The sequence below is a fragment of the Pagrus pagrus genome, assembly GCF_965226575.1.
Source record: "Pagrus pagrus genome assembly, chromosome: 7".
NCBI classification, from domain to species: domain Eukaryota; kingdom Metazoa; phylum Chordata; class Actinopteri; order Spariformes; family Sparidae; genus Pagrus; species Pagrus pagrus.
Genome location: NC_140191.1, coordinates 26105039 through 26128092, shown reverse-complemented (window position 1 = coordinate 26128092; position 23054 = coordinate 26105039). Strand labels below are relative to the sequence as shown.

The 23054-nt window shown below is 44.2% G+C and overlaps 2 protein-coding genes across 7 annotated transcripts in view; both read right to left on the bottom strand.

Moving 5' to 3' along the window:
• Positions 1-4113, bottom strand: part of snap91a (synaptosome associated protein 91a) — a gene marked incomplete at its 3' end in the record, with an annotated part of 35255 nt that extends 31142 nt beyond the window's left edge. Inside the window, exon 1 of one of the 2 annotated variants that reach the window (XM_084356225.1) lies at positions 3261-4113. In XM_084356225.1, coding sequence (XP_084212351.1) covers positions 3261-3390 — 130 coding nt within the window. In that variant the 5' untranslated portion in view covers positions 3391-4113. The remainder of the gene's footprint in view (positions 1-3260) is intronic. The other variant, XM_084356226.1, reaches the window with a different exon arrangement.
• A 1188-nt stretch (positions 4114-5301) lies between these two features.
• dop1a (DOP1 leucine zipper like protein A) overlaps positions 5302-23054 on the bottom strand; it is a 26840-nt gene continuing 9087 nt past the window's right edge. For 2 of the 5 annotated variants that reach the window (XM_084357695.1, XM_084357696.1), the window contains exons 13-38: positions 22618-22647; positions 20845-21111; positions 17650-18175; positions 17198-17481; positions 16951-17103; positions 16764-16864; positions 16351-16616; positions 14070-16191; positions 13739-13850; positions 12757-12981; positions 11653-11778; positions 11225-11359; positions 10895-10950; positions 10636-10740; positions 10376-10442; positions 9977-10121; positions 9321-9400; positions 8611-8720; positions 8180-8329; positions 7793-7854; positions 7304-7456; positions 6981-7117; positions 6788-6843; positions 6526-6690; positions 6110-6239; positions 5302-5910 (exon numbers count right to left, since the gene is read on the bottom strand). In XM_084357695.1, coding sequence (XP_084213821.1) covers positions 5602-5910; positions 6110-6239; positions 6526-6690; positions 6788-6843; positions 6981-7117; positions 7304-7456; positions 7793-7854; positions 8180-8329; positions 8611-8720; positions 9321-9400; positions 9977-10121; positions 10376-10442; positions 10636-10740; positions 10895-10950; positions 11225-11359; positions 11653-11778; positions 12757-12981; positions 13739-13850; positions 14070-16191; positions 16351-16616; positions 16764-16864; positions 16951-17103; positions 17198-17481; positions 17650-18175; positions 20845-21111; positions 22618-22647 — 6072 coding nt within the window. In that variant the 3' untranslated portion in view covers positions 5302-5601. The remainder of the gene's footprint in view (positions 5911-6109; positions 6240-6525; positions 6691-6787; positions 6844-6980; positions 7118-7303; positions 7457-7792; positions 7855-8179; positions 8330-8610; positions 8721-9320; positions 9401-9976; positions 10122-10375; positions 10443-10635; positions 10741-10894; positions 10951-11224; positions 11360-11652; positions 11779-12756; positions 12982-13738; positions 13851-14069; positions 16192-16350; positions 16617-16763; positions 16865-16950; positions 17104-17197; positions 17482-17649; positions 18176-20844; positions 21112-22617; positions 22648-23054) is intronic. The other 3 variants (XM_084357698.1, XM_084357697.1, XM_084357699.1) reach the window with 3 other exon arrangements.

The following is a 23054-nucleotide window of genomic DNA, read 5'->3' as shown; positions in this document are numbered from 1 at the left end:
AATTAATCCAATATTTTCATTGATTTGTTGGCTTTAATACACTGAGCTCATGACTATCTTGGCTAGACCTAGGATGTGCCCAAAATACGCAACTGGACGAGAGTCCGAAGGAAGTGACTTTATCCACGTCCTTTGAGAAGTGCCTTGTCTCAGTGCCTCTCTCAGCTCCGCTAACAGAGAGCAACAGTAGCTAACGTTAGTTTATAAATGGATTACACTAAAAGCTAAGAGAGCTTGTGAAACATAGGAAACTCGCTGCTTACATACTCCCAGCTGAAACTACAGGGGCTATGCTATCAGACTATTGCCTCTGGCTGGTACAGAGTGGTATTACAGTATGAGCATGGGCTAGCTGGTTAGCATGCTAACTACAGTAGACATCTCTGCAACACAGTACATAGACGGCTGTAACAGCTAGCATTAGCCACCATAAGATACCTGTCATGGTTAGGGTTAGGGGTTAGGGTTAGTCAGAAAATGACTTCCTGTGTCTTCTCCTATACACTTTTTCTCAACCTCGATGGAAAATGTCATGAGGTCAAGGAAAGATGTGAAGCACAATTCATAAGCTCGTAGGAAAAGACAACTGCAGTGCTGAGAGAATCAAACAGCACTTACACTGGGGCCCAAAGGAAATGTGGGGCCGTATTATCTCCTTTCCTTCCATAAAAGATGGCCCTGTGTGAAAGGAGATAAGACACAAAGCTCTGAGCACCTTTCCTCAGCATTTAGAGAACTTGACCAGGTCTTATCATGACTGCCACTTAGATACTTCTGGGTTATGTCTCTCAAAAAGACTATCTGACCACAGCCCTAGTGAGGCTTCAGGCGTAAAATGGCCGCAGGAAATGAGCAAGATAGTGTCTTTCTGCCAGAGGATTCAACCTTTCATTAGTGAGAGTGAAATGGTGTCATTACTTCCTGTGAAGGTTGGAATATTCTCACTTCAAGTGCAACATAGGTGTGAAAGAAAGCCATTCATAAGATTAGTAAAGCAACAAGTAAAAGAATTTGATAATAGAGGGTGATACATTGTTGACAGCGGCTCAGTTGTGCAGTGGCTGCATGTATCTTCTAGAATAATTACTGTATAAGTTATTTAAGTTGCTACTTGTGAAGATTTTAATTCTTTAGTCCTTTTTATTCGTAGACGAGTGGGAAAGCAATATGTGGAGGGCAGCGCTTCCTCTGCATTCGCCACAACAACAAAGTGCTGACAAACTTTGGCAAGTGGGCGAGCTCTCCACTCTGTTGTGCTATGATTTAACACAGCTCATCATTCACTTTGATTTTTAAAGTCTGGACACGTACAGACCGGCTGATCTGATTTATCCCTCTGGGTCTGAGTTTGCCGACTTGATATTGCTGCCATTTCTTCTGATTTTATGTTAAAGAAACGATGACTCTGTCTCGTCACGTGGAGCAGCAGTGCATATCTGGTGTTACGGAGTCATCTGTCGAGAAACCTGTTGTTAATATAACATCCGTCTAAAATTGTATTGACTCCGTTTATAAATCAATATCAAATGAAGTGATAAGGTTGGTAGGGTCTTTTTTTAATGGAGGGGTTAACGTTAACAAGACATAACTAACATGTTTCGGTAGGGCTGAGAAATACATTGATATTATATCATTATTGTAAGATCAGACTATATATTGTCTTGGATTTTGGATACCGTTATGTCGTGATTGACATCAGTCTAGTCTCTTCCTGGTTTTAAAGGCTGCATTATAGTAAAGAGATGTACGTTTCTGAACTTACCAGACTGCTCTACGTGTACAAATACAGGCCTTTACCCTATTAGTCATTATATCCACATTACTGATGATTATTTCTCAAATTCTCAACGTGTTAATATTTGTCAAAGTACCAACAGTCATCCCTACAATATTGTTGCAATATCGATTTAAAAATATTGAAATATATATTGTTCATCGCCATACAGCCCAAAGAAATCGACAAATTGGTCATATCACGCAGGTCTACGTTCAGAGACGTGTGCAAACACAACAGAGGTATCAGAAAATCTAAACCTAAACTTAATCTAAATCTAAACTTATCTAAAGGATAAGTTCACCCAAAAATGAAAATCACATCATTATCTACTCACCCTCATGCTGATGGCAAGTTGGGAGAAGTTCTGTTATCCAGAAAACATTTCTGAAGCTTCACAGACATTATTTACAACCTTAACGCGCGATCGAGCTCATGCACCCACTTTAGACAGGGTGTGCACTCACACTTTTAGCTTAGCAGCTACACTGAAGATTTAGGCTGAAAAAGGGTGTAAATACAGTTTTTTTTTTTTTAAATCAATTTGAGATCTCTGGGCTTTCGCAGACTTGGATTACTCCAGACATGTTGTTTGGAGTCATTTTGTGTTTGACATGTTTTGTGGGCTATGACACGTCACCGGACTTTCCATTGACATGAGTAGATAATGACTACATTTTCATTTTTGGGCGTCAGTCTCTACACATGTGAATCAACTTTATGTATGTATGTTAATGACAGTGCATCTTTCTGTGTATGGATGCTCTCAAGAATGCTGCATATCTTTAGTTTCTGTTTGCACTGAACTCTTTCCAAATGCTTTATGGGCCTTCTTGGCCTTTGCATTTCAGCATTTGACACTGAATTAACACCCAACCTCCAAATTGCACCAGGAAAGAAATCAGTGACATGCTGGCACTGGCACACACCTTTTTGCTCTACCATAGCGGACAATAGCCCGGGCACAGGCCTGTGTGTTTAGTAGGTAAAACAACACTATCAACCTTTTCAATTATGCATTGGAGGAGCACTGGAGCAACATGGGGGAGACGGCCTCCCTCCAGTCAGGAAGGCTTAAGTATGTGGTTGAGGGCTTTGTGGGAGCCCTCTGGTTCTACACTGACGCTCGTCTGCCCGGCACAATGGGGGGAAGAAGCCCTGCTGTAGCTGGGTAATGGGTTTGGTTTGTTCAATAAAAATCTAAATTAAAGTAGCAGGTGCCTCGAGCATAATGTGTGTGTGCATGTACAGTACATGTGTGAGCGCATGGTGTGGCTGAGCAACTCCTCCAAGCACATTAACACACACTGGAGGGAGGGAGGGAGGGATGGATGGATGGATGGGGGGAGGCAACCATCATGGCTTTGGTGAGTGCATGGCCTAGTTGTGCATGAGGAGGATGGATGGAGGGTGGAAAGGACACACTTATACACAGAGATAGATAATTAGATAGATAGATAGATAGATAGATAGATAGGTTACTCACATTCCATGTGCTTTTTCTTTGGCGGTGTCTGTTCATGTGTGGTGGCTTTACACACAGCTCGGGACACGTCGGATCCCGTCAGGCTGTACTGCGCCGCGGCGATGCGGTCCGTCAGCGTCTGACCCGACATCTTCTCTCTCTGTGGAGCTCAACCTCGGCTATCAAGCGTCCAATATGGTCCTACCCCCGCCACCCCCAACACACACCGACAGGAACGGGCGGCCTCAGTAATCCCAGCTGCCCTCGAAGGCACCACAGCACCAGAGAAGAACCAGCAGGACACTTTCTCCTGAATTGCGGTTGAGTTGGAGGACGATACTGGAGCTCAGTTGTGTTTCGAGGACAATCATGAACTGACTTTCTCCCCCTGAGGATTGGTATCCGGTGACAGCGAGAGTCTATGAACCTGCTAAATCCAATTCCAGCTTTTAATTTGGAGCTTTTCCTTTAATTTCCCATGAATTTCTTACTGTTGTGTGTCGGTCAGCCTCCCTGACAAAACGGTCCTCCCCGGATGATGCTCGCTGCTGCCTCCCCCCCTCCTCCCTGTCTTCCTTCCTCCAGCCTCCTGGATAATCCTCACCACCAGCAGCAGCACTGCTCCGACGGTCCCTGTGTATCAGCGGGGCGTGCAGGGGAACATCAGGCCCAGGCTGGCATCATCACCATCATCACCATCATCCCCCCACCATCCAGTGCGGCGGTTATTACCTCCTGCTCCTCTCTGCTGCGGCCCACACTCAGCCTGCAAGCCCCGGCGATGCGCGCTTTCAACCCCGGCTAGTCGGATGGCGGCGCACTCAGCGGATTTACATCCTCCTCCTTTTATTTAATTATTAATTTATTGATATTTCTCACCACGCACCGCCCCCCTCCTCTTGAGTCAGGTGACGCAGTATTACCAACCCCGCTGCTGCTTCTTTCATCGCGAGAGCTGGGAGGAGACGAGAGGAGGTTGTGATGTGTAAAGGAAGGACACGAGGGGTTAATAAAGCTACTCTACAGCCAAGCTTGATTCTTGTCATGCTGCTGCCATACTATGAAGGTCATATGAAGCGTGCTGCCTCACTTAACACTGTTCTTTGGTCTGGGATGTACAGAGAGGAGATGTGCAGCCAGTCTGGGCATGTGTCCCTGTCCATGGTGCTGATATGCTCTGCTTTGACAGAAGCTGGTGACTCACTGGTGTGCTGGTGGTGGAAATACTCACATCATTTGCTTTGGAGTAAAAGTATTGATACCACAGTGTAAAAATACTCCAATACGGGCTGCACAATTAATCAAAATATAATTGAAATCACAACATGACCTATATTCAAATCACAGATGAATGCAGTTTTCTTATTTTGCTTTGTACAGACCCCAGAAAATGTCACATCTTCATGATTTTAGTAGTAGAATATTCAGTCTCACTCATCAGGAATAAAACTATAATCGCAATAAATGTAAGTACAATAACATCCACAGAAGTATCAAATGTACAATTCTGCAGAAAAATGCCCTGTGTGTGACATACTGTTATATACACTCAGTTGATAGTTTACACGTAGATACTGCCTAATATGATAGTTCTACAATAAATCCTATCTCCATGAAGGTTATAATGTTCAACCCTAACCTGAACCCTGGTATTCGATTCAACTGTATGATCATTTTGGAGGCTGTAGCTTGTGTTGCTCTTCAACTGTACTGCATTACACAGAGAGGTGTTCAGTTATTTAACCTCCCCTCATTTATGTAATACAAAATTAAGTTCAACAAAGCAGAAGCTTTGAAGCTCAAACTGCAGTCACACGTTACCTTGAATCCCCAACATAGAAAGGCAAGTATGATTTGTTTGTTCCATTCGGCCTGAATTAATTTGAGGTCTCAGCTCAAACTGAACTTCTTTTTTGTTTCGCTCCATTTAAATTGCTGCACAAATCATTGCTGCTAGAGGAAAAATAAGAGGTTTGGAACTTGGTTTAGCTCAGGATATATCGTCCCGAGGACACAGTGTAAATGCATTTTAAACATCATGACGACAGTGACAGAGTGCAGGTAACCCTCCCATTAGAAATCTTTATTAAGTCACATCGATATGGAATGGCACAGCATCTTCACTTTGTCCAAAAGGACTCACATGAAATGTTAAAAGTCAGTCATCAAAGCTGCTCCATATGTACAAATAATTAAAATTAAATACAATAGCTTTTGAAAAGTAAAATAATCATTATAAATACAAAAAATGTACAAACTATTTTCCCCATTTGTATTCCCTTGTTTTTGAATGTACAAGTTGAGGTTGTTCACTAGTGTTGATCAGTTATGTGTTAATCCCCCTCCTCCCCTCGCTGTGTTCTCACGTCTTGATAAGGCCCTCGAGAAAGTCTTTTTCTACCATCTCCTCAATGTTTTGTCGGGCTCGACTCCAGAAAACCTTCTGGCTCTCCAGTTTGTGGCCCTCCTTGTGGCCGGGGAAGGAGGCGTCTGCGGAGTTGTGGGTAAAGGCGGGACCTGAGCGGCTGCTGGCCTTACTGTTGAAGACCTGGCTGAGCAGGTTGAAGAAGGGTAGCAGCTGCTCCATGCTGCGGATCACGTAGAGGGTCAGCATCAGGTGACCGGGCTCCCAGGACAGAGTTCGCGTGGAGCAGTCCTCCTCTGGGTTTTTCTACAGGGGAAGTTGATAAAAAACTTACTCAAGCAGAAAAAATGAAGTGCCCCCCTGCAGATGAGGGAAAGTGCAGCAGGAAGGAAGCGAGCTACAATTTGCAAAAAGGGTCTTTTAATGAACGTCTCCCTGATGTAAGAGGGAGTCATTTGTCTCCATCACTTAATAACCTTGCATGGACAGAAGGAAGATGAAATACCTTGGCTCGTTTCCTCAGCAGCTTGGCCAGTCGAACCACGTAAGGTTTAAACTCTCTCTGGTGAGTCCCCTGACGTCTCACTTCCAATCCTGAATCGTCTGAAGCCTCTGGGATGAAGGCCCAGCGGTACCTGTAGTGAGGCAGGTCTCATTTAGAAATAACACAATTTTGATCTATTTAACGAGTCACCCAGAGCTTTAAAAAGGTGTGATATCCACACATCTTATTCATGTCCATTCATATGCACTACACATGCTGAGATTGGTCAATTCTTAAGATTTAAAATGATCCCGGCTGTATCCATGCATTCCAAACACTGACAGGCACACACACAATTTCCCCTTTTCACGAATTCTGTCTATAAACAACTCAATCACATGCACAGCCTGTTATGACTCTTGTGTGTCTGTACTGACATCTGGAACTGAGGCAGGCTCTCAGGGGGCAGGGCCAAGGCCAGGTCCAGGAGCTTGCAGGCAGACAGATACAGGTTGAGCCAGCGCTGGCTGTTGTAGGAGGTGGAGAAGCCGTTCCCACCAGAATAGGTGGTCTCCAACCCAGCCACAGACGGTCCTGACGTCCTAGAGATGTACAGGACAAAAAATACATCATCAAAGTAATCAAATACATTTTAATTTACTGCTGCAGCCCAGCTTGTCATATCAAAAGGGAATGTACCTTGATATGTCTTCATCTGCTGTTAGCTCCTGCTCCATCAGGAGGAACACCTGTACCTGCAGAGAAACAGATGTAGAGCATGTGAGTGAGAGTGTGTGAGAAAGTTTAAGTTTGTGTAAAAGACTGAAAGAAGGAAACACATTAAGGTACAGCGAGTGAGACTGAGACTGTAGTCGTAAGCGCTGGTTCTCACCAGTTCTGTGATCATGGTGGGCCACAGTGAGGTGAGGTGTTGAGGTGACATGCGCAGCAGCAGCACTCTGAAGAACAGGAACACCTGAGCATGGAGGATGGGCACCTGAGGCAGACGCAGGCTCTCCACCAGACGCTCTGAACACCCAAACAAACTATTAAGTATCTGTCCACTGAAGATGTGGTAAACATTAATAAACCTTAGGCGTCTGTACTTATGTCTTAGATCCCTAATAGTCCCATTTCAGGGTGTTAAAATCTGTGTTCACTTTCTATTATTGTGGGAAATTGTCATACCACATACAGTATGTGTGTATTGTCTACCTTGTATGTCTGGTAGGTATTTCTGGTACTGGTCCACTTCACTGCTGTAGATGGTGAAAGCCAGGCGTTTGAGGAGCATGGCTCTCTGCTCCAGCTCAGCGTCTCTGTTGGTGAACAGACTCAGAGAGCTGCTCTGGGCTACAGCCACCCGGGCTGAGGGAAACACACACAGTCATTATTAGTCTCTCTACATAACAGTCTTTAACTATGTGTTGGTATATATGAATTTAGGGTTTATGGCATATGCTGTAAAGATTGTGATTTAAGATACTGGGCTCTATATATAAAATGGACTTGACTTTGACTATTTTTGCAGCTGACATTTTGCAGGACCCAGGTTTAAGTCTATCTAAGATAAGATGTAAAAAGGGCAAAACACTGAGTGGCCTGCAAATGTCAGAAAGAAACAGATCAACTGCAAAATAGTCAGTAACCACATCGAGTGGTAACATCTACCCCTATTAAAATATAATGAGTCATAAAGCTTACTCATGAGGTCTCTGAATGTGGTCTTGTCATGAGTCATCAAGTGGTCAATTATGGCTCTCCAGCTGAAAAATGAGGAAAATTATGTTAATGTTAGATTAATACTCCGGAAACGTTGAGAACAATTAACATACATACATCCGGTTACATCTGGCAATAACATGTACCATTCAAAAGTTTTGTTGCTAGAAAATGTAGGTGAAATGTACTGACTTTAAAATGTTTCTCTGGCATCCCTGAGTTCTTATTTTTCCTTTTTCAACCAAGGGCAGCCAGTGCATCTTCAGTACATCAGTGTTCATGTGCCTTTTCCTCCCTCAATTGGGCTACATGTTACACCAGCGGTAAAAGTGGTCACCCACACACGGCTAAGTTTCCTCTCCTACTCACTGGCTGACGCAGGAGGAGTCCATCTGGAAGAAGGTGTGGTCCATGAAGAGGTCGAAGGCCTCCTTCTTCCAGGCGCGGCGGGTGTATTGATACCCGCTGAGGCTGCTCAACAGTTGGATGCAAGCCCGGTAGCTGGGGGCGTTGTGAGCACTGTCAGGAGAAACAGCAAACATATAGAGACATGCATATGATCAGCTATGACTCATTTTCACACTTGGCGGTTCACTGCACTTCAGTCTTCCTTTGCTAACATGAATAGATCACTTTTATTTATCCATTTGACATTTCATGTGTTTAACCTTCATACTTATCCATCATTTTTTTGTAATGTAGGATGTGAGATGTGATGTAAGATGTGAACTTAATAAGTCAACTTCTAAACTTTTTCTGAAATCTGAGTGACAGCAAATCAGTAAGCAGCTTATCCCCACCTGTGGTTGCGGAGGTAGGGCACTACATAGTGCATGATATTAACCAGCAGTGGGATCACCCTCTCCTTCTCATCACTGTAGAACACCATGTCCAACAGATGAGCCAGCACCTGAAAAATACATTTAGTAATAATTCGTGTCAGTTTTACACCACATGCTTTCAGTAGGCATGGCAGCATTGAATGAAAGTACGATTTCATCTCTAAATGTTGAACTTCTTTGATCCCTTGGCTGGAAAATTATATATAGGCAGTACATAACTGCAGCACCAAACAGTATGACACACTGCACTGCTGCATTGAGTTGATTTATTACCGCAAATAAAACCATGAATCTATAAGCTGCAGACACCAGTGAAGCACAGACAAAATCTGCATATTTAGCTCCACGTTGAGCTAAAACAGCCAGGATGGAAGAAGGTGTTCAGTCATTTCAATTGTCCAGCTCAGCTCATTCACAGCACCAAAGTGAGACAAACAGATTGATTTATTGGTTGTCTAATAATACCTGAAGTAGAGGTGGGGAGGGGGTCGTAAATCTGCTCCGAGGAGCTCAGTTGGAGTGTGTTAACGTACTGCAGGCCTAAACATTGCTGGTAAATGTGAGTGAGAGCAGCTTGAGATGGAATCAAGATGAACAATGGAAATGTGTGGCAGAGCCACTGACTGATGAACAACAGTGGAGCTGAATCACTGACATGAGTGTTTTACCTCGGCCAACAGTGTGAGGGCGTGAACGCTGTACACTGATGGAGTGAAGCTGGAAGCCTCCATCACTGTGAGCATTAAATCTACAAGACACACATGGCAAACATTAGCAGCAGCTACATACTAGATACATGTTAATACTGCCGTGCTGAAGCATGCACACTATCTGCAATATGTTCATATTTCACATGCTCTTAGTGCTGCTTATGAACAGGAGCCTCTAAATCCTCTGTTTTCACACTGTCACATGTAGTTCCAGTGTCTCACATTCAGATTATTTTTTACACTTGATTTAGCAGGATTACGTTAATCCCTGACATTATAATACATCTCTGGTGTGAACACAAAATGATCTTTCCACTGCCAAAATACAAACAGCTCTCAAAATAAAAATAAAAAGGCCAAGATTCAAACTGCCTGCCTACCTAACTACTACTTCACAGTCTAGTCAATTGATATGGATAAAGTCTTAAACTGACTAATAGTATGTCAGGAGAGAGACCACTCTGGCAACTCAGCAACAGTGTCACATTCACATTAGACGTAGTGCCTTAAACATTAGTTCAGTTTTAGTAAGGCTGGCTGTTATATAGTGCAGCAATATGCAACGATACAGATACAGTCTTCACTGACAGTTAGTGTTACAATTAGCAGCACACCTTCTACATCAGTTTCCAGGTTGGTTCCATCCACAACTATCTGAGGAGATGCCTTCACCTCCAGGTTTCTCCTCAGCCACGTGGTCTGCTCCAGAGAGGAGCCTGCGATTGTCCCGATGGCCTCCACCACCTTATGGGTCACATCCTGAATACACAAGTAACAGTCAGTTCCTTCAGTATTAAGTCATGTTCAATTATTTCATTTACTGTGGCTCGCTGTATAATCCAGTGTGACTACGAAGCAGGAAACAAAATTAAAATGTGTAATTATGATGCTGCAAAAAGAATCATGCAAAAGCATGGCATGTTATTGAATAAAATGAGAAATGTAATGTAATTATAAAACATAATTGAAGCAATTGAGAGTTGAGTAGGAGTCAAGGTGGTCACAGTAATTACCTGCAGCTCCCGCTGATCCTTCTTGCTCTCCAGATTTGGATTCTTCAAAATGAACTCATTCAGAACTCTAGAGACAACAGAGTGAAAAGGAAGAGCTGCGTTGAATAAGTGAAAGAATGTGTAGTCTCTACAGACTGTGACCAACCCACAAACTGATGACTTTAAGTAACTGCGTAATTGTACAAGTGATTCCCCAGATGCTGTAAGGAGATAGGGACACCTGTATGACAATTAAAAGGAGAGAAGGAACAGAAACCAACCCTAGTATAAGAAACTGTCCAGGGGCAGGCAGGCCTAATGGGACAGAGTCCTTCAGCAGGGCCAGCAGAGAGGGCCAGCTGTCAACTAAACTGGACACAGGGATCCTAAGACAAGAACAGGCCACAGTGATGAAAGGTTAGAAGGCTCTGGACAAATGAGGCCTGTATAACAAGCAATATTAAACTCCTTTAAAATGGATAGTAATAAATGTACATCATAAATACAGTATATACTGCTGTTATGAAGCAGTGGACTCACCTCTGGACATAGGCATAGAAGAACTGCAGCATGCAGACCTCCAAAGAGAGGTGCTTCTGTGGGAACAGGTGAAGACACAATGTTAATGTAATGAATTACCATGGACAAGGTGAAACCAAAAGACATGAGGAAAAAACAACCACAATTATGTGATATGGAGACAACATTTTCTCATTGTTACTAAAAATTAAAAATTTTACAAACTGTATAATGTGTGACATCATTATACACAGGTAGAAACTCTGCAGCTCTGCTTTGGTTGAGGGAAAAGAAGATGGGGGTGAAACCATTTGAGCTAATAGGGTTCAGCAACAACACTTAAACACCAACCTTGTCTTTTGCGATGGCAGGCGGCTGCTTCAGGACCTCTTTGACTGTCTGCATTACTGTCTCAGTGCGCATGGCGCTCACCGAACGAACCAGCTCAACCAGCAGCAGCTGCTCCTCACTGGCTAAAGGAATCACCTGAAACATGTGGAAGATATATGAAGATATAAAAACTCCACTCAAACAGAGACATACTGGAGTCTGGACATGTCTTTTGAGAATAATCCTAGTGAGAGAGTCAATAAGAGAAACGTGCTGCGCTCAGGGTTCACTTCAAGTAACTCAAATTCAACCTAAAAATCGGACCTCCATTGGTTTAACTTCTCACCGGACTGCAGTGAAGTACAGGCAGACTCCAAAATTTTACTTTTAAATGGTTTTCAATAGAGACATCAAAACGGTGGGCGTGCAGAGTATGTTATTACACCCACCTTATTTCTGACTGGAGTTTTGACCTGTTTCCTCTCATTCCAAACGTAGGCTATGGCTGCCATGAAGTGAGCTCCATGGTTCATGGAGATTGGACCCAGCAGCTCCAGGATTTGCTGCCGGAGATTCTGCAGAACAGATGTGAGCAAGAATTTTAGGTTACACCTAAACAGCTGATAACTTACTATGCAAACAATTTAAGTTAGACTCCATAGTGTCACTAACAACGTCCTGTAAATATCTTCCAGTGTATTGTGCAGGCTAGATATCACACACTACCTCCCACATTAATCCTGTTAGCAAACACAACATAAATTGGTAAGCATCATTATCTAAATCAAAGTTGAGCTGCTGTTAAATTCTGTTTACTCAGCCCAATTTAAACTGATAAAACATGGGAGTCAGTTGAAGAGGCAAGTTAAGCAGTTTTTTTAGGCCCTTAATTATTCCTCCTGCAGCAACTCAGGCCCTGTAATGATTTCTAATCATCTTCTCAACAGGATAAAAAAAACTGTATTATCTCAGTGAAAATTACATTACCAGCCCACCTCCAGAAAAAACGAATATCATCTGGACGAGGCTATTAACTACTTGCAGGACAATATAGAGCTGTATATGCTGAAAAGAGAAGTCCTTCAGAGACCTGCTGAGACCTTCTCACTGCTGAGACCAGTAATCTAGGTATTATGTGTGAAGTAATAATACTTTCTCTCTAGAAAATGTTAGGGTAGGCCGCCCACATGTTTAGATTTGCTCTAGGACCGTATAGACTGTATAAACTGCACACTGTTTTATACCTGGCCTCTGTTAAGTGTTGCATTTCAGGTTATTTGAACAAGACTTAAGACAAAAAGTGAAATAACATGGTAATACATCCATCGTATCTTCCATTTCATGTTTTTGAGGTGGGAAGAGGCATGGACAGTTTAGAAAAAATTATCTCAGGAACTTCTTCTCATTTCTTAGTTCGTTGAATCAAATGTTTCCATTGTTCTGCAGTCAAGATATACATTTAATTATGACAAGACAAAGGATAGTTAAACCGGCCAAGATATGTGTGCAAATATGTCACCGAGTCTTTGACTGAATACATGTTGCCGGTGTACCTTAGTGGAGCCCAGGTTGATGTTGGAAGTCGAGGCAGCAGAGGCAGCAGCTGGCTTGTCGGAGTTATCAGCCTGGTGGAGGACGCTCCACAGCAGGGTGACAGAAGACATGATGGTGTGGAGGATGGACAGGATGCCTGAGCGAGCCTCAGCCAGATGCTTCTGGTCAACACTCACTTGTAGCTGAGATTCAGGATACGCAACAAGACAGTCAGTACTTTTTATCTATTATGCCAAGAAATAGAAAATATCAAGTATATATTAATCAGCGTTCCGACACATTCTCAAACATCAAATTCAAGGACTTTTCAATTACTTTCCAGGCCCAATTCCCTTAAATTCAAGGACCCAACATGGCAAATTCTGAAACATGGATTAAGTTAATCACTGTTACAACATTTCTTTGTAATGATTACTAGCAGGCTATATAGAAGTTTAAACACAAAAATTAAAGAGAAAGAGGCTTGAAACATCTCAATCACATTCTCAATTGATGGTGGACTTTGTGATCTCTTGCCTTCTCTAACACAACACAGCCTAACAATATATTGTGTAGGTTGAGTATTAGAGATAGAGACTTGTTTAGGAGTTAATTAGCTGAGTAACAACCTGTTATTTCATTAGCGCCATCTTAACAACACAACTACAATTCGAGGCAGGTGGCGCGTGAACCAATGATGCACATGATCACTAACTTACAGTAAAAAATATATCAAAAGCACTTTCAACGAAACTTGTTTATTTATATCTATTTTCAAAATCTGTCATGGCCTTAATTCCCCCCTCCTCAAATTTAGAAACTTTCAAGGATTTCAAGGACTCGAGGAAACCCAGGTTAATATAAACCATATGAATGTATCAAATAGGAGGAAGCCTGTGTCCAGAATCACTAAAAGTAAACACCTCTGTGCAGAGGTTGTAAACATTCACTGAGAAATAAAAGAGGAATTTGTAACAACTAGTTGGGGCACGGCGCCCTCACCTGGTGGTACTGGGAAGTGGGATCCAGCAGGCAGTAATGGATGATGGCTGTAATCCCTTCTAGCACTGTCAGAATCAGGTCAGGGGGGATGCACAGAGCCATCCACTGAGGTCTAGAAGATAAAGGGAGAATATGCAGTAAATACATATTTTTGAATTTATGTATCTCTATACAAATATTTCAGTTGATCACAAATGGTAAACCAGACAGATGGATGATATATAAGAGAGCAATTGCATTTTGTGGACAAGAGTGCCATCTGGTGACCAAACCCCTTCTATGCCATTCTATTGGATTGTATTGCCTGTATGAAACATCTAAATGTTAATACCTGGTGTCTGTAATCCCGGTCTCATAGCGGTACTGATGGAGAAGATTATCCAGGTTCCTGCACAGCTGCAGGGTGACTGAGGCCACCACCCTCCTAAGCACCCTCCCCATGTATGGCAGGGTGGCTGTGATGAGCCCTATCCACTGAGGATGCATCTTACATGCATGGTGCTGATGAAGCGCCCTGATCGTCGCACACAGGAACATTCCTTGCGCTGTAATGGGCTGTCCGTGGAGGTACTGCAGTGATGTCATTGGCTGCTGGGGGTTGACATGCTCTACTTCCCCACCCAGGATTTCAAACCCAGCCCCAGCGCCACCTCCTGTCCCTGCGCCTCCTGCCCCTCCTCCCACAGGTCCTCCTTCTCCTCCTTCTTCAGCTGGCACCAGGACTCTGTGCTCCAGTACGACCAGGCTCTGCAGCAGTCTGAGCAGCTGAGACTGGACGGCGCTGCAGCTGTCTATCTGGTCCTCTGACAGGTTGATTACACTGTCCTCTGACAGACCTTCCTCCACTGTGGCCATGTTGACCCCTGCGACCCGCTGATCATGCCACTTCTGGGCGCTGAATATGGAGGAGAGCAGGCAGTGGAGAACCACCTTCTGAACTTTGCACTTAGAGAGGACATCGCTGATGAAACTAGCAAAGCCCTTAGCCGAGCCGCCTGTCACTTTAGATAGTTCACTGAAGAGGAGAGTTAAGACCTCCACACTGGTCAGCTGCATAGCCCGGTTCCCTGCCAAGTCCTGAGGGCCTGCTGCCACGTGGGCAGAGTAATAGCTTCTTAAGAAGTAGAGACAGAGCGAGATGATGATCTCCAGGTACATGGCGCTGCGGAATGAGTGGGAGTGCGAGTCCTGGGGGATGGGGCAGTAGAAGTCTTTGCCCATGACGGAGACCCTGTGCCGGGCTAGGAGGTTTTGAAGCAAAGAGAGCTGCGGAGTGTAGGTGTTGTTAATGCTGGTGGTGGAGATGGCACTTACAAACCCTGAGGGTGCAGCTCTCAGCATGGCTGCGATGGCTGACAGGGCGTGGAGGGACCGGGAGGAGTCGTACAGCTGGAGGTAGAGCAGGACGTGCTGGTAGAGAGGATGGATGTTAAAACGAGGTGGGGCCGAGGATGATCTCCGTCCTGTGACACTGACACCCCCAACAGTCCCACCAGAGCCCCCACTGGGTGAGCCAGTGTCACTCTCAATCTCTGACACCTCACCTTCCCCACAGCTGTACCAGTTCTCCAGATCCAGGCTGTCCCCAAAGAAAATACTGGGCGGCCGCAGTTTGTCAGCCTGATTTGCCATCTTTCTTTGCCTCTCCTCCTCTTTCCTCTTTGACTTCTTGATCTTGGGCTTGGCCCCTGGAGATTTGTCCGACAGCCTCTCCATGATCTTCCCTTTAAGGCTGAGCTGGGTGCTGCTATGGCTACGTTTACGGGCCTGAGGGTCGTCCACCCGCAGGTTGTGGTCCGGGGTGGCTGGTTCGGAGCCGTCTGGCAACGTGACAATGGAAGGTGATGAACTGTGGCGAGTGATGCCCTCTCTCTGCTGCTCCTCTGCACATACATCAGCCGTAACAGAGAAGAACTCCAGCGTCCCTTCAGCCAGCATCTCTGGCAGAGTCTGGTGGCAAGAGATGAGAGGAGGGCCAGAGTCAAGACGTAGACCAGTGGAGGTATCGGAAGAAGTGCTATCTGTGTCTGTCTGAGGCCAGTTTTCAGGTGGAGGGGAGACTTCCAGAGATCCCTCTTCTTCTACTACACTCAAAACCCTGTCAATCAACTCTTTTATAACAGAGGACACAGCCTCTTCTATAGAGTCCTCAGTCATGTCATCTAAAGAACCAGCTTGTTGGTCTGAGCCGTTGACTGCGCTGATGACACCCTCTGGTTCCTCAAAGCTGCCATTTTCCACTGTAGATGAATGAGAACCAGTGGACTCAGAGGTCTGTGGCTCCCCCTGCTGGTCAGCAGGCTGATATTCACCAGCTAGTTGCAAGTTCTCACTGCTCAGGCTCAGTAAGGATAGGCTGTCACTCAGCGGGTTGACGGTCAGACAGAACGGCTCCATGTCACCCATCGCCAGGTTTCGGAGCTCCTCGTGTGCCAACCGCTCCCCGTGGAAGTCTGATGAAAGAAAGAGAGGGAAGAACGATGACAAAACTTTTTTACACAAACAGGCAAATACTTCAATGTGTTTTTATCGTTAAGAGTCAAAGTGGAGACAGTACGTAAAAAATAAGTAAAAGTAAAACTGAAGAAGCAGAATTAATGGCCACTGCATACTGTCTGAGAAGCCAGAGTCCCTGGTGTAAATGTGTTCTGACGGCTCCTGTTCGGGTGGTTCAGGGAAGACCTGGGCCCAGTGCCGCTGAGCCTGTACCCTCTGAATGGATACTCGATGGGTCTTAGGGTGGAGCAGAAGTAGGAGGAGAGGCTCTAAAACTCGAGCGATGTCATGTCTCTGAAGGACCTGATTCAGCCAAGCCCGACCGACAGCACTGGTACACGGATCCCAATAACTCAGACTGTCGAGCATGATGAAAAGAGATCTGAAGGACAAAGAGAAAAGATATGGAGAGAAGAAGGATAAATTGAGATGACAATGAGTCACGGGAAAGGCACTTGATACAAAAAAGAACTGTAATAATGGATTGTCCTTAAATAATTGAAGCACCATTTCTATGAGGCTGACCCACCTGTCAAATGTGCGATTAAAAGGAGAAGACTTGGTCATGTTCAAATCTCGTGTCAGATGCCACAGCACAGAGAACTTCACGTGGGCCTCCAGCCGAATTCTCTGAAAGTAAAAAGATGCTTCAGCATTGACTTCAGTGACAGTTTGTGTGTGTGCTGTTACTTTGTGTGTTTGTGTACTGTACTAACCTTGTCTCTGTGCATGAGCTGCTGGCTGATGACGTCCTCACAGATGCTGGAGGAAGGCACCAGGTTATGGAGCTGGTAGAAGAGCTCCACGCTGCGTTGATGGTGCTGAGGTGTTCCTTCATTCAACTGGTCCCACAGGATCAGAGCCACACTCTGGGGGAAAAGAATGGAGATTAAACAGGGTCAAAACCATCCAAACATTTCAGCAAAGCAATAGATCCACTGTGACCTTCAATGAGATCTCTACCCTGAAGAAGTCGGTCTTGTCAGCGATGTACTTGAGTATTCCCTGAGTGAGTGGTGGCCTGATGACGACAGCTACGCGGCCCTGGCTGGGGCTCATGGGCTGGGCGGGCTCTGAGCTGACGGCAGATGCTACGCTCTCTGCGGTCACCATAGCAACAGACTGGGTAAGTCCCACGAGGTCCATGAGCAGGGAGATGGCCACGCCCTGCAGGCTGAAGTCACTGGCCAGGCAGCAGGCATCCATCAATGTCTGAAGCCACACCGGCAGACGGACCAGCTCACTGTCTGTATTGAAGCAGGGGGAATATCATGTGTTCATAAATCAAACATTTAAAAAGCAGTAGATCAGCTCTAAATCTTAGCACTCTATTACTCTCATCATTGATTCATGGTTGCCGTTGAATCATCTTTATCTTCTCAATTTTTTTAATCACAGAGCATTTTGGCACTTACCAAACTGCTCTTCCTGTGTGGGTGAGGACTTGAGGTTGCCCTCTGCGATGTAGACAGGGAAACTGGAGCATTCGAGGAAGAGCTGGCAGGCAGCAGTGAAGGCAGCAACACACTCCCTCTGGACCATATCTGATCCTAAGCATGACTCAGTATGATCACTGTGCTGGGAGCTCTCTGAAACCAGAGGTCCAGACTGCATGACTTCTCCTCTTTCACCCTCAGCTCTGTCCCCGTGCCCAGGGGTAATATACAAGCTAATAAGACGGGAGAGGAACTGCTGAAAATGCTCCAGGCAGCACTGCATGACTGGTTTGTCTAGAGGTTTGGTCTGAGATGGGCCTGAGGAGCGCCGGCCTGTTTTGACTGTTGGGTGGGGATGAGGGGTTCGCTCTGTCTCCTCAGAACCATCTCCCTGGTACTGGACAAAGTCTGTGAAGCCACTTTCTGAGGAGCGACTACTGGGAGGGTTCTCCCCGTCCTCAAACACCTCCCCATTGCCAGGTAACTCCAGAGTAGCGGGCAATGCCTGCAGGAGGACAGAGGAGGATAGGTGATGAAAACAAACGTACAGAACATTAAAATTATAACGAGCCAGGTGAACTCAAAGTGCAGATTTCATACCACAATGCTGCCTGGATCTTTCTTTTATAAACAATTTTATGAATGGGAGCTTATTTTTTTTGTTTCTTTGTGTTGTGCTGGTTAAATGTCCCACACCCTTACAGGTGTTCTGCATGACCCCGTCTTACCTCTAGTCAGGTTAAATTTGTGGAGATCTATACTAGGCATTACATGATGTCACCACTCAGTGGCCCATTTCCAAACCGATCTCTTGCTGCTGAGGAGTATCTCTTAATTAAGAGGGATAGTATAAATTCACTAGCAAGCTTTCGGACGCCCTCGAAAATTATTAATTGAATAAATAAAACCTCACTCCCACCCTTCTTTGCTCACATTTTGGTTTTTTTTAATCATTTTTTCGTTTGCCATTTTTAATCTGATTAGGTCCTGACATGACACAACACAGTAAATCAAATCAAATCGTGTAACGTTTTCTTAACAGCATGTTCATACAATGTAACTTTAATTCCATCATCTGCACACAAAAATAGTCCATCAAACAACTGTTTGAAGTGAGAGAATGTATGAATTATCCTGAGGAAACAACAGCACGGAACCCGGCATGTGGCGTTTCCTCCTTCACGGAAACAAAGAGGTGCTGCACCTGAGATGAGTGTGGTTTGTAAATCTTCATTGATGCAGACGCAATGTGGTGGTCCTTCCACATGAAAGTGTAAACAGTGGGTATGGGGAGTGTGTATGGGCCGGTTTGAAATTGGGCCTAATATATATGTACAGTACTAATAATGATGGTGCAGCAAAACTAGCAGGAGAGTGAGGAAGATGTCCGTCAAAGGGGGCGTATCACGGTTAGGGTTAGGGGTTAATCCCAACCCTTATCTTAATATCTGCTGTGAGAAAATGTCAAATGATCCAACAAATGGCCACACCAACAAATCAACACGGAGGAGTGCAACCTATTTCCTGATGCAGGTGAGATTAAACGGGGAATATGCTGTAAATTTATTTAATCTAGAAGTTAAGCTCTACATTTATATGAACTGTTTGTGAAGAGGTAGGGTTGGGAAATAAATATATATATAAAGATAAATACATTTGTCTACTGCAAAAGATTTCTGTTTTGTTATCCAACAAATGTTTTCCTTTTTATATCTTTGACCATATGGGAGGCAATGTTACAGGACTGCTTTATGTCAAATATTTGAATTTACATTTTCCCATCCTGCTTCATCAACAATGTGATGCGGTACCTTCACTTTTCAGGTATTTAATTGTGTCAAAAACAGATACAGTATTTTCACCTAAAATTATATGTTGAGGCACTTTTTTTCACAAATCACAACTGACATTGCAAAATTACAGATAAATACAGTGATGGAAGACTTTATCCATATCTCATACAACTAGACTATACCTCTAATTCCTTCAGTCAAAAACATGTAATCTATTCAGTAAATGGTTCAGTCCAAGTGTGCCTATAGTAACAATTAGTTTTACTAGTGGAGATCTCCACAGACACATCGACCTCATCACTGCACTGTTGTGTGTCCTGCACACTGATCATTACACTGTATAGTGAGGCTGTGCACACAGCTGTTGGGTTTGACCTGAGGGACTTGTGTACACTGAGCTGTACACCAGGCTGACAGACTGAAGTTCTTACAGTTCTTTGTCACAGTCAGCCCGTGGGAGCCTGAGGGCTTCCTGGGATGCATTTTGATCGAGGCAGCGTGCACATTCTGAGCCTGGACTCAGATGGCACGTTAGCTAGCACGTCGTCTATATGCCCCTCAGGGCGGGGGGTGGGGAAGTTATAGTAATCAGTGGATGTATGTGGAATGTTTTCCACTCCGATGGATAAGGATCACCCAGGAGGCATCACAGGCCAGTCTACTCTTCTTCTTCCTCAGAGAGGAGAGGCGAGCTGGGCTCAGCTGTTGGTTAACCATCTTCTGTCTTTCTACTTGTCCTCTCTTCTGCCCCTCGTGAGTCCACCTCAATCTATCTAGCCTCTATCCATCTCTGAACTTCTAATCATGCCTCACTGAGCTCTCGAACACTTTAAAAACCAGGTTGATGGACAGGGACCAGGAGGACCAGGACAGCCAAAGGAAGCATTTGCTCTGAACAAATCTTCAAATGCCTTGTGTCGAGGGAGTGTGGGACGGCAGGGCCGGTCATGGGGCCACCCAGCCAACTGCAGCAAAGGGCAGGAGGCTGGAAGGAGCCAACAGGAGCCGGAAGGGACCCTGTTCAGGGACCAGGGCACACCATCAGAGCCTGAACTGATGGCTTTTTGGGCAGTAACTTGTAGGGGAAGTGGGTCAAACAGGGATTTGGGGGCAGCAACAGGGCCTATGCTTTTATCAAAACATTTTGACAGGATCAGAGAAAGAACAGAATTATTAGCTGGCAATGTTTTTCAAAGTCAGAGGTTGCTTGTGTATTGCTTTTGTTTTAATGCTTGTGAACAATTTTAATTTCAAACTGACCACTTTAGTGAACAGATACTTTGATCTCATCCTGATTAGTGGAGGAAAAAACATAATGTTTCTGATGTAAAAGAGCATAACCCTTTCATTTTTATGGAACATTATTAAAAGTTTTCCTCACCCGTTTGTCCTCCTTGTCTCCTCGCTTCTCCCTTGCTGAGTTTGAGGGGTTGCCGGTGGAGTTGGAGAGGCCCTGAGCCCGGGGGCCCGAGGGCAGGGCCAGAGGGGACACCAGCGGTGGCTGCACTTTGCTGAGGATCTTGGAGCAGAGACGAAGGCAGTGGGTGAGCTCCCCGAGGCCCAGGGCCTGCAGGTGACACGTCAGAGCCGCCACCATGCGCAGCAGCAGCTGAGGAAGATGCTCTGTCTGGATCTCTATGTAGGTCTCCTGGACATGTTGGAAATACACAAGTCAAGTGAGGACTTAAGGTGCGACTACAGGGTATCTGGAGGGAGGTGAACCTAATCTGGAATTAATATGATAATTGAATTAAGGCTGTTAAGTTAGCTGAGGCTAATGCTGGAATTTTATTGAAGTCTTCAAAATGATTGATGTAATCCACTTCACTTGATCCAATGTCATTAAATACACATTAACATCTAAAAATGATTTTCTTATACACACACAACATGATACTAGACCAGCTGACTCTGCTGCTATTATTCATACCACTGTCACTTTGTAATTTTGTAATACCTCAAATTTTGTCTTTACTTGCTTTTGTGTAGTTTTTGTTTTAGTTTCATCACCTCTTATTACCTCCACCAGGAAGGTTTTCACTCCCATACAAAGAAACTTCTGAACAGATTGCTGGAATAGACCCTGCTAACATTGGCTGCAGATCCAGATAAAGGGATGGATCCATGGTTTTTTCCTCACTTTCTTGAACATTATGAGATAGTGTGTTTGTTTCATTTCTCAGGGAATAATAGATAGATCTTGATGAAAAAAAATCTGGCGTATTTAGGGGGCTGGTATCATTGAGTGAGTACAAAAAGGCACTCTTGTTGCCATTCTAGTTATCATTGTTTTTATTTTCTCTTTTTATCTGAACTCGTTTCTTTTCCTGTGCTGCTACAACAACCAAATCCCCCCTCTGGGGATCAATGAGGGTTTATCTCATATCTTTTCTCTCCAGCCATCAAAGGGGAATCTTAATTAATCCCTTATATCCCTGGTGCATGAGTATTATAATTATTTGTGTATATACATATAATTCATCCAGAAGCATCCCCATCCTCTATTTTCTTTTTGTAAACTGACTGTTTCTTATTAAAATAAAGTAATTAATCTTGTTTTACTTGAAAAAGAGAAAGCTCTGCTTATAGTTATAATGATGACTTTATCATTAAAGATATTGGACCTATGGATTTTAATGTCCTTTCCAGATTTGATTTTATTGCCTCTTGCACTTTTGAGTTATATCATTAGTGTGTTGATAGTCTTGTGAACATGTTGACTCAACAAGCGAAACACATTTTTATAAAACAAAAAAAGAGCAAAAAAGAACAACAGAACCATAAAATGAGCATTAAACCATGAAGTAAATCAAAATATTCATATTTCTTACAAATATGTGAGCACTGCAATAGCATATAACTGCATGCATGCTTAAGAGACAGCACATACACACTGGGCGGAGATTTCATTTTCACAAGATCCACACCAAACAGCCAGGGTAAGTTTGCACCACATGTAATGACTGTTACAATCCCACTTCTTCCTTCGGATCATTTTTTGCATTAAAATGTGACAGTCAGTCAGTCATTCTGAAATGATCACTCAAAGCAGGGCAGGATGGCCTGAGGGATGTTGGCAGGACGTTGCAGAAATGTTATCGTAGCCTCAGTGAAGCAGGGTGAGGTGAAAAAGCAGGAAAGAGCAGTACTTTACCTGGCAGATTACCCTCATGCTTCTAGTAGGCTTCAAGGAGAAAGAGCAGATAGTTTGAACAGACAGGAGCAAGCAGAGCACAGGCCACACAACACTTGGTTTGCAGAAACACACACACACTAACCATACGCTTCTCCATCCTCGCTCGCAGACTCACAGAACACAGGGTTCTCTTTCTGTCGCTCTTTCAACACACACACACACACACACACACACACACACACACACACACACACACACACACACACACACACACAAGCATTTAAACAGGGTAATAGAGGAGTGAGGGATTTCCAAACTATTCAGATTGGAAATATTGTAAAGACAAGCACATTTCTAAGAGGGTGCAAACAATATTTTTGCCAGGGAAACTTAACACAGGTATTTTTGAGCCTGTGTAGAGATTGCACACATACACAGAAACAGGAGAAAGACAT